The 11177-nt window shown below is 35.2% G+C and overlaps 1 protein-coding gene across 1 annotated transcript; it reads right to left on the bottom strand.

Moving 5' to 3' along the window:
* Positions 1-1615: 1615 nt before the first annotated feature.
* Positions 1616-2377, bottom strand: LOC143224007 (C-reactive protein 3.3-like). Its single transcript, XM_076452472.1, has one exon. It carries the CDS (start codon positions 2375-2377, stop codon positions 1616-1618), a length of 762 nt encoding a protein of 253 aa, XP_076308587.1.
* Between the last annotated feature and the right edge of the window lie 8800 nt (positions 2378-11177).

An 11177-nucleotide genomic window follows, 5' to 3' on the forward strand; every position in this document is an offset into this window, starting at 1 on the left:
AAAATTTAAACCAGACTAACATTACAAAATGGGTGGAGTCTGTGGCAGTGATGGAGTGCACGACACTAGCGATGACGTGAGGTACTGCAGATGCTGATTATCAAATTTGCAATAAAAAATAAATGATGGAAAAAGTTGATTCCTAAACTCGAGCTGCCCACAATTGTGCTGTCCAGTGGCCATGGAATTGCCCATCCCTGATTTAAATTTATTTGATATCATATGATTCATTACGTGTTTCAGTAAATAATTCTACTGAATGCAGTTAAAAATTGTTTGTTTGTTTTTGGAATTTTGCACAAAGCTCCACGAGGGATATCTGTGCTAGCCGTCCCTAATTTAGCAGTGTAAGACAGCTAGTCATCACCACCCACAGCGCCAACTCTTGGGCTACTCTTTTACAAACGAATAGAAGGATTGACCGTTATATTATAACGCTCCCACAGCTGAAAAGGCAAGTATGTTTGGTGCGACGGGGATTCGAACCAACGACCCTCAGATTACGAGTCGAACATCTTAACCCACCGGGCTATGCCGGGCCTTACTACTACTTATAAAAGACAATAAAAAATATGTATATGTGTCAGAAATGAAAAAAATACTTGTATATACACTTTTCAGAGAATATGTACTTAGAGTTATTTATCATGACACTTTTTCTTCAATCATTTCTTTAGTTTTTTACTGTCACGTTATATTTTTGTGACTAAATTTTATGACAAGCCAATAACAGAAATGAGTTACATGTACTAAAACAATAACATTAAGTATGACTTGTTTTTGTGTTCTGACACGAGTGCTGTAAACGTATCATTTATACTCGAAATGGAAATAAAAGTGAAGTTTTACGTTGAGTAAAACGTTCCATCTGTTGTGCTACCTTAACCTCATCTATAAAGATCATTAAACTCAATTCTTAGCCTTCCCCGGGTAACGCGAAACGAACAGAAGTATATTATCGCTCGTTAGACTGATTGGACCGACCTGTACAATAGTTTAATATAATCCATTGAAACTAATACGAAAATCATCAAAACGTCGTCATATAAAGATCCCGAGTTTGTCTGTACTGCTTTATTGGTTCATTTTATACAAGACTGGTTAGTTTCCTAACAAATATCAAAACATATCTGGTTAGTTTCCTGTTGTTGTTTTCTTAGAAAAATTTCTATGTAAAAATATCAGTAACATATCGTGAATAACGTGTATATAAAAAACAGGCGACATTCGTGAATAACGTGTAATAAAAACAGGCGGGTTTGTTCGAATGAAGTGAATTACCATCACAAACAAAGTATATAGTTATTACTTTAGTTGTAAATAATGTTTCGAATGTATTTAAACAGAATAAGCGACGACTTCATTTTATGAAATCTTATACTGTAAAATATCAAATAGTCAATATTTCAAAATTAAACAACAACGACCAAACTTGCAAAACAGGAACTTTAAACAAAAACCTGTAATTGCTGCTTACTATAGGTGAATTTTATTGATATCTTTGTTATACGATAGATTACATAAGAACTTTAGTTTAAGAGAAGATTTAGTGCTGACAAAAAACCTCTGAAGAGAAAAATAGGCATTCAAACCAACGGGCAATAGAGCGTTGTTATCATTTACAAACAACGGACGAATATACTTGGACTGTATCAAACGTTGAGAACAACGTTCTGCTCCAGCCAATAATATTGCCTGAGATTTCGTCTTCCTGATAACAACAGGGACTGTACTTGAAAGCCTTACTAAGACAGGTACTTGCACGGCGTATTTGGTCCTGGTCCAAGACCTCGTCGAAAAAATTTAATTGTGTGAGGCCTCCCACGAAAGCTTCATTACTGCTGAACGTACCACCTACAGTGTCTTGGTCCTGACCAAGGACAATAGTACCGCCGCTCCTAACTCGTGTTCCTGTTGCGATACCGTTCACCTCGCTACTACACAGGTTTTCGTCAACATAAAACTGCACTCTTCCTCTGACGCTTGCCCAGGTGATACAGACTTTGTGAAATGTCCCTACAGTGAATGCTTCACAGCTCAATCGAGCAAGATTATTGGCAACTTTAATTTTTAGTTCAGTTGTTGAAGTGGTCCTGTTAACTGAAGCCATTATTTCATCACTGTCGGTGCCACTGCCGACTGCGTACGAGAAGAAAACGAATTCTCTGTCGGATAAGCTCGTTAATTTCATCCAACAACAAAGCGTAAATTCATCCAACGACGGCAGTGATATATCAAACACGACACGAGGGAACTGCGTGCTACTCGAAGGCAATGGAAAATTGACGCTGCGGGAATAATCTCCCAATCTAATACCATTAATTTCTATTGTACTCCACGCAAGAGCTAATACACAAAGTACCATAAAACGGGTCATTTTGCCGAGTGTGTATTTGAAAGACTGGACCTTGGTCTAATGAAAACTATTCAAATACTCTTCTTTAGGCTTAGTCTGAAGATGTTGTAGTCAAGTTCAAAAACCCACTCAACTGTTGCGGCTAATCTTATTTTTATTCTATTGTCCTCTTTTATATCTTAGCTGTCTACAAAATCAGCAAATGTTATAAACTGCGACATCCAATAGGCTAAGCGAATCACAAAAATATTATGGTATATGGGCGGAGACAACAGAGAAAATCATGTGATTCATAAGTTTCACACTTGGTAAGAAACATAAATAACATTCTGTATCGATTCTGGACGAAATCTCTATACACTGTCTAAAAGACTGACAATATCCCCTAACTATTTGCTTACAGGTCTTATATGGCTTTTCTTTAAAAGAAGTCTTGAACTTTGTATGAAAGTTTTGTTAGAAATCATACAATAATACAAGGTTTTGTTCTATCAGAAACACAACTTCAGCCTTTGCTAAATGTTTAGAGTAATACAAAAAAAAATTATTTAAAGTAATTAGCATATCTCGTGACATTTGATAACATTTATCCAAAATAACGACCATTAACGAATTACGATTACGGTCATATCATAACCTAATTATTTGCACATCTTAAACAGAAAGAATCCTCACTTCTATATTTTGTTAACCGTGAAACTTTTTCTCGCGCAAAATTTCTGTTATGAAAATGATTACGTAATTATTTCAACCTTTCTTACCTGTACGTGTAGATGTTCTGGTTGAGAAAGATTTCACAACCCCTGATCATACGAATAACATGAATATATTTTATCTTCATCTAATCTAAGTTATTACTTTTTACCCTTAAGACAATTATTTTTAAAGATAAGAGATTACTCTTTTAATTTGTTATGAATTTTACAAAGTTTCAGGTTTTATATTTTTGCCTTTATTTAAACTTATAGTACAAACGGTGTAAACTTATTAAATTCAGTATTGAAACACACATATTATACAAACAAAATAATCATAATAACAATGACATTTATAATTTAAAAAATTAGGTGACACAGCCCAAAGGATTTCTCTAATGTAATAAACAGTAACTGAATTATATCTGTTTTGTTCACACATTTTTCAAGCTTCTAAGATAACATATACAATAATTTTGTTATTACAAATGTTGAAAGTTAAATGCGCCTGCTTAACAACTAGTGGGGCCCAGCATAGCCAGGTGGTTAAGGTACTCGTCTCGTATTCCCCGTCGCACCAAACATGTTCGCCCTTTCAGCCGTGGGAGCGATATAATGTGCATTGTCAATCCCACTATTCGTTGGTAAAAGAGTAGCCCAAGAGTTGGCGGTGGATGGGGATGACTAGCTGCCTTCCCTCTAGTCTTGCACTGCTCAATTAGGGACGGCTAGCGCAGATAGCCCTTGTATAGCTTTGCGCGAAATTCAAAACAAGCCTAACCTTAATATTATATAAGTAACTAAAATGTAAAACATAAAAGTTATTAGGTTATGGACGTTGGTTTAGGTAAAATAATGAAAACTATTATTATAATCAAAACGCTTCAAGAGTTATACTTGAGAGTAGCTCGTGGGTTGATGTAATTCCATATGGAGTTGCATGTTTACCATGTAATTTACTACATGTGTGGTGGTATTACGCAGGCCTGCGACAGTTTTATTGTTTCTGAAATATTTATATGTTCTACTGTAATGCTTGTACGTTGAATCAAGAAATAGTATCCATTTTTTTCCATCACGTACAGATTTTTCACGAAATGTTATACGTACTTTTACATAAGTAAATCAGTTTCATTGAAATTGGGTTACAGTGGGTAGTTGACAACCACTGGCTATAGACTTATCTAGACCAATCGCAACCTAAAAGTCTTATTGATCGTTCTAAAACCCACGAGAAACACACCGCTAGTATATAAATGGTCAACAGGCCACATGGCGTGTCGTTTCTCGATAGTATTTGTGTATACACTTTGACAATATTTTTTCTTTTCAATATTATTTATTCATCGCTATGGCAACAAGTCATATTTGTTGTAAATGTGAAATAAATAAAAGTTGTTTTTCTTCCCGATTTGTGAAATATCCTTACATGATAGAAAAAATGAATATTATTTTCGAAATTGCGTAGGTAAACGCTGGAAAATCCGTTGTTAAAACCGAAACGACTTTTATGAAGTTTAAATTCGCAGGCCTATATCATTACTCAAACAGGATTCGAAGAGCAATGAAACATAATATTAAGTGTAAACAAAAGTATACTGTTTCGAGTTATATTATGGAAACTCTGATGTATAGGCGTCTGCAAAAGAAAGCACTCGCCACAATCCGGGTTACCTAACCAAAATGCCAAGGATGATAATAAAATAAACAAAACTGCTTTTCCTTAGTTATAGCCTTGATAAATTTTGTCATATTGTTCTCCTCTGTAATATTACATGTGGATACCCATGCTCTGATGGTTACTTTGTAGTTACGAACTCGGTTCCATAGACAGAGCCATTAGAGAGAGGATCACTTGTTCAATCGGTCTACTACATTGTCTCATTCCTGCCTCTCTCGTAAACGACATTTTAAGGAACGAATATATAGTTTCTCTCCCCAGGTTTTGTCACTTCTAAATATTTATTGGATTTTCTATTGAATCCTTTCTGTCTAAGAAGCTGATAGTCTACTAAAAGGTAGCTAGATGGTTTGGAGTCCCGCTGAAAACTTTGTTTGTTTGTTATAATGCTTTGTTTTTAATTTCGTGCAAAGCTACTTGAGCGTTATCTGCACTAACCGTTTCTAATTTAGCAGTGTAAGACTAGAGGGAAGGCAGATAGTCATCACCACCCACCGCAAACTCTCCACCCCCACCAAAATACAAACGAAAAGTGGGGTTGACTGTCGCATTATAACGACCCCACGGCTGAGCGTGTTTGGTGTGATGGTGATTCGAACCCGCGACCCTCAGATTACGAGTCGAATGCCTTAGCCACCTGGCCATGCTGGACCTTGTTTGTTATAAAACACAAAGCTACACAGAGGGCTGTCTGTTTGCTGCCCGCCACGAGTATCGAAACCCGATTTCTAGCAATATAAGTTCTGACACATACCGCTGTGGTACTGAGGGCTCTACTGAAAAGATTTGTGATAACACTTATTTTGTGGATGGAAAAAAAAGTGTCGGTACCCGCGCATTTTGGTAGGGGTGGAGAGTGAAGGTGGATGGTATTACTTGATCTATATTCCCCAAAATTTTAATCGTTTCTAGTGGATACAATGAAGGTGTGTTGCATTAATAAAGATCTAAAAACATTTACAAACATTATACTACAATAGAATATTAACTAAAGTACCGATACTCCAACTGAAAAGTGTTGGTAGTGGGTACAACCCATTTAAATCACTGTATAGACACTAAATTCACCTTTCTTATGTTTAATTTTCTAGCTGAAGATGCAAGAACGAATGCAAATGATTTGAGACTCCCTGTTTCTTTGCTTAAGTAGAACAGAAAACAAAATAACCTTATGTCATTTTTCCGTTTAAGTACAATGTAATTCGAATTCTTAAACTTATATATTGTTTATTACACTTTTGCTTGTTTTCGATTTCGCGCAAAGCTACACAAGGGCTATTAGCACTAGCCGTCCCTAATTTAGAAGTAAAAAACTAAAGGGAAGGCAACTAGTCATCACATTATAACGCCTCAGAGGCTGAAAGGGCGAGCATGTTTAATGAGAGGGAGATTTGAACCCGCGACTCTCAGATTGCGGCTCAAGCTCCCTAACCACCTGGCCATGTCGGGCCATTTATTACAGTAAAACTGTTATTGAATATGTAAACATTTGATCACGAGTAATTTGGACTGAGTGTAGCCCTGTGGTTAGGGTCTTATAAGAGTAACAGTTAAATCCTGCTATCCGATCTGACAACAGTGGTCCAACAGTTAGTGTTGATTAGCTTCCTTCCATCCCGTTTATCATTTCAAAATTAGAAAGAGCTAGCGCAGATACCCATCATATAGTTTCGCACGAAATTTAACAAACACAAATAATAATACTTTTGTTTTTACCACAAACGTCCGTTTTATTAGTCATATGCTGTTTCAGTAATTATTCAGTATATTGTTTCATTGTTATAATATGGCAAATACCAAAAGGAAAAAGAAAACATCTACTTCTCAAATTATTTTTATTACTAACGAATATTTGTTTACTCTTCAAAATAAATTATAATATATTAAGTTTCAAATGCTGAAGTTTTTGTTGTTGTTGCCGTGTATTACGTGAACCTTTGACAAAGTTGGTCACTATTTTTGGATTGTTTCCAGCTGACGTTTCTTGACATGAGTAGGCGCCTTCTGTCACATTTGCTGTTCACACAAATGTTTATATCTATTTATATCATGTTAAAGAAAGGAATACGTATTTGTTTTCGGATTATGTTCACTTTTGAAGGAACTTAAGAACTTTGGAAATCGGACAGATGCAGAATTACATAATTATACTGAAATAATGTAAAGTTCAACTGTGAATCAGGACACGTCCGAATTGACTTTAGGTTGCTGGCAAGCTGCTTGCTTCGATATCCGGGCCAAATATTCATGATTATTCATATCGTATATTTTAAAACTTGTTTTAAATTTCCTGATTCCAGTAAATTTGTTGCATGTCTTGTAAATTCTCTTTTACTCAGCACATCGCAAAGATATACGTATAGGATTTCAAGAATATGTAGCACTGTTACTACTAATTTATTTTATTTTATAAATTATTCTGCAAACAAGCTGTTCAAAATATTAAAAATGAGTATGAACTTCCGTCTATTATTCAATTCGCCAATTGTCACTGAATTATAACGTTTTTGACAAATTCTACGCTTCTTCACAGCCCTGTGAGCACATCTCAAAACACCGTTCATAAGTACAATACACACCCCACAACTACCTTGTCTTGTTTCTTCGATTTCCAGTTGTCCAAGGTTTCTGAACAGAGAAAGTACTTTTCATGACTTACGATAAACACAATTATAGATTGACTGCATATATATTTTTAGTATTCATAAATTCTGTCCTTTACGTCTGAGTTGTTTTTTAAGCCTTCTACATCAATACGCAAACGATTTGATTCTGTAAATCATAGGTTCACTATTCAATCGTGCAAATGGTTATAATAATTAATTCTATCCTGATATTCGGAACTTTAAAAACAAACACATACTAAGAAAATATAGGTGCCGTCATTTAAGTTGCTAATGTCTCCACCAACAACTGTTTAGATTGTTTGTTTGCTTGTTGCTCGTCTAGAGCTTTGTAACTCGTTGTTCACTGTCCTTCATCTTAGTAATCGTCTTGAAATTCAATATATCAACGGAATGAAATCTCGTTATGAACAAATGTTCAACCTTAAAGGCATTTAGTATTTTCAAATTTAATGGCATCTTAAGCGAAACAAGAGCTATACGACCGAGCTGGGAACCCGCATGGTCCATGATTAACTTCTTAATTTTGAACTGCTGACCAATGAGAGATGCAACCAATCACTAGCACCCACCGTCTACATGACTGTATTTGTTATTACTTGTATAAACACATCCACAGCTGGAAATGCGGAACATTTTTGTTGCTACATCTCGCGGTCTCGAACCTTGAACCTTTCGAGAACCTTAAGTGGCATGTGCATTGTTTAGTGTTTGCACATTTACTATGTTAAATGTAAATGTCATAGGGATAGTTTCAGAATCTTCTTGACTTACTTTTTTCAATAGATGACTTTTACCTTTTCATTTGTCAACAGTTTTACTCGCATGTTGATATTTCTAATTATACATACATATATATATATATATAAGCTATCATCAAGATCTCCAATTACCTATCTTCTTGCTCCCTCTTCCACAGTGAAACAGCAGCATGTCTACGGACTTAAATGGTAGAAACCGAATTTCAATATCGGTAGTGGGCAGAGAACAGATAGTCCATTGTGTAGCTTTCTAAGTAGCTACGAGCAATACAATACAGTTGGGCTTCTTACGGATCCTGTCTTAATTCACACGTAAAACAACTTTTCAGGGTTAGTTGTTCACTTTATTTACCTCACAGTGCCCACACACGTGATTACTAAATTTATAAACTTATTTAGCCCCTGAGAAATTAGACTAAAATCCATCATCAGTCCTCAAAATAATGTTTTTAAAGACGTATTTTTCTCATGAGTTTATCTAAACATACCAACACAATATAATAGCGGTACGTCTGTGGACGTACAATGTTAAAAATTGGGTTTTCATATTCGTCGTGGCCAGACCATAGAAAGCTTATTGAGTAAATCACAATAAACGTAAAATCAAAAAAGCCCTACTTATACAGCAACTAAAACCAAAATTAAACCAATACAAGGGAATACTTTTATACCTATAATAATTAATAACCTAACATCCAACTTCAATGTCCCCTATAGTTCCGAACCCGTTTATACTCTCGTCCCTAATCATGTCTCCAGCCACAGTCAGTTGCAAACTCTCTCTTTGTTAACCTAAAGATGACCTAGGAAGGTCGAAACATTGTTCTCTCCTTCTCAGGAAGGAATTGTTGTCTCAGAACGGCTGAGACACATTTTATTTCAAGGAGGTTTCTCGTCATCAAGAGCTTTTTGTGTAACTTTGTATTTAATTACAAACAGACAATCAATCTAAACACATTGCATTTGTATCTTTTTTCACTTTTTTACAAACACAATCAATCTAAACATACTGCATTTGTATCTTTTTTCACTTTTTTACAAACAGACAATCAATCTAAACATACTGCATTTGTATCTTTTTTTTTCGCTTTTTTATAGCTATTATTGAATGACAAACTTTCCTCACAATAATTTTATAAACTTTTCAAAGTTATTAATTCTTCTTCTTAATCGATAGCTTTAGGTAAATATTATTTTTAAACCCTAAACAAGCTAACATTGTTTTACAATAAACCATTACAACTTGTGTCAGGCTATTTTGTGGGTGGTCCTGACGCTCCAAGTTGATCCATATTCCTTTGTTTTCCAATATCATTAAAATCAATGGATATCCTGGTCTCCGTGATTCTAAATCTATAAATTAAACACATTTTTATGATTTGAGAATATGAATATTTTGCTTCGTTAAGGGCTGACATAACCACCACAAAAACAACCACTCTTCGGTGGCATCCAGCTGTTTACAAATTGCCAAACAATGTTAAAATGAACGTTGAATTTAATGTAAAAAGTTAATTAAATTATCGTTTGACTAATCATTAGAGAAAAAATCCTAATATAATTTTGAATTTTTCCATTAAAACACTAAGTTGGTAAATGTAACGTTGGTGGTAATTTTATGCCAAGCTACAAAACATTTCAAAAATCATATTATAAAAGGACATTAATGTAACGTATTTTTTTAATAAGTCAATTGATGAAAATGAAAATATGTTGGAGAAAACAGTTTTTATATTGAGAGCTTTAATTTAGAAATTAGTATAATGAAAATAAGCACATGGTGTTTTTTACACACCTTTATAGTAATTTTAACCCTAACGTTATCTTTAAAAATATCAAATATGAAATCTGCCACATTACTCTCATATTTCAAAACATATATATACATGCTTGTTATTCTCACGAGTGTAGGTGACCCGTATTCGAATCCGTGCTGTACACACACCCCATAGAGAGAAAATTCCTTGTGTGTTAACGTGCAGTGGCGAAATTAGTGAACCATATTAAAATGTGTAAAATTCCAAAAAAACAACCCCCCATCCAACATTTTAAGATGAAAGTCAATCCCTTTGTGTGGACCCCTCGCTAGTACAGCGGTAAGTCTACGGATTTACAACGCTAACATCAGGATTTCCATTCTCCTCGGTGGGCTCAGCAGATAGCCTTATGTGGCTTTGCTCTAAGAAAAACACATACATAGATTGCTTGGAGTCAAACCTCTCTTTATTATTGAATAATCAAATGAAACGCGTCGATTCATTTGTTTGTTTTTGACTTTCGCACAAAGCTACTCGAGGGCTATCTGTGCTGGCCGTCCCTGATTTAGTAGTGTAAGACTAGAGGGAGGCAGCTAGTCATCACCCCCCACCGCCAACTCTTGGAATACTTTTTTACCAACTAATAGTGAGATTAACCGTCACATTATAACGCCCCCACGGCTGAAAGGGCGAGCATGTTTGGCGCGATAGGGATGCGAACCCGCGACCTTCAGATTACGAGTTGCACGCCTTAACACGCCAGTGAATTTTGATGACAATGCGTTCCGTCAATTGCTTTTATATCATATTTGTTAACAATAAAAGTTTACCCTAATATTGTTCTTAAGAGTTCATTGCTAAAAACATAAAATAAAATCTATGAACTACGAAAACTGAAAAAAATTGATGTTTTCTGTCTGTTTGTTATTTATAATGATACTTTATAATATAAGAAACCACTTACTTTCCATGTGGTTTTCCGTTAGCTCGCCTCATTAAAAAATATACAAACACGCACGTGGATAAGATAAGAAATAATACCCAGGTGCAAACCCTCAGGACCCACGTAGTACGTTTGCAAACCTCAGGTTTATAGAATCTTTTTTATTTGAAATATGGTGATACATTCTATGTGCTTTTTGGATAAAAAAGATACGCAGGCGCACATCCACATGTATAAGTAATAATACTCAGGTGGAAATCCTCAGGGTCCACTTACCATATCTGTCTGTATGACTGTTTTAAATTCAATTCGTAATATAGAGAGCTACTTCTTTTCTACATGGTTTTTCGCTAGGTTGCT

Source organism: Tachypleus tridentatus, chromosome 8, assembly GCF_004210375.1.
Source record: "Tachypleus tridentatus isolate NWPU-2018 chromosome 8, ASM421037v1, whole genome shotgun sequence".
Lineage (NCBI taxonomy): Eukaryota > Metazoa > Arthropoda > Merostomata > Xiphosura > Limulidae > Tachypleus > Tachypleus tridentatus.

Excerpts from the sequence above, each read along its gene's own strand:
- LOC143224007 (XM_076452472.1), bottom strand. The coding sequence starts at position 2,377 with ATGACCCGTTTTATGGTACTTTGTGTATTAGCTCTTGCGTGGAGTACA.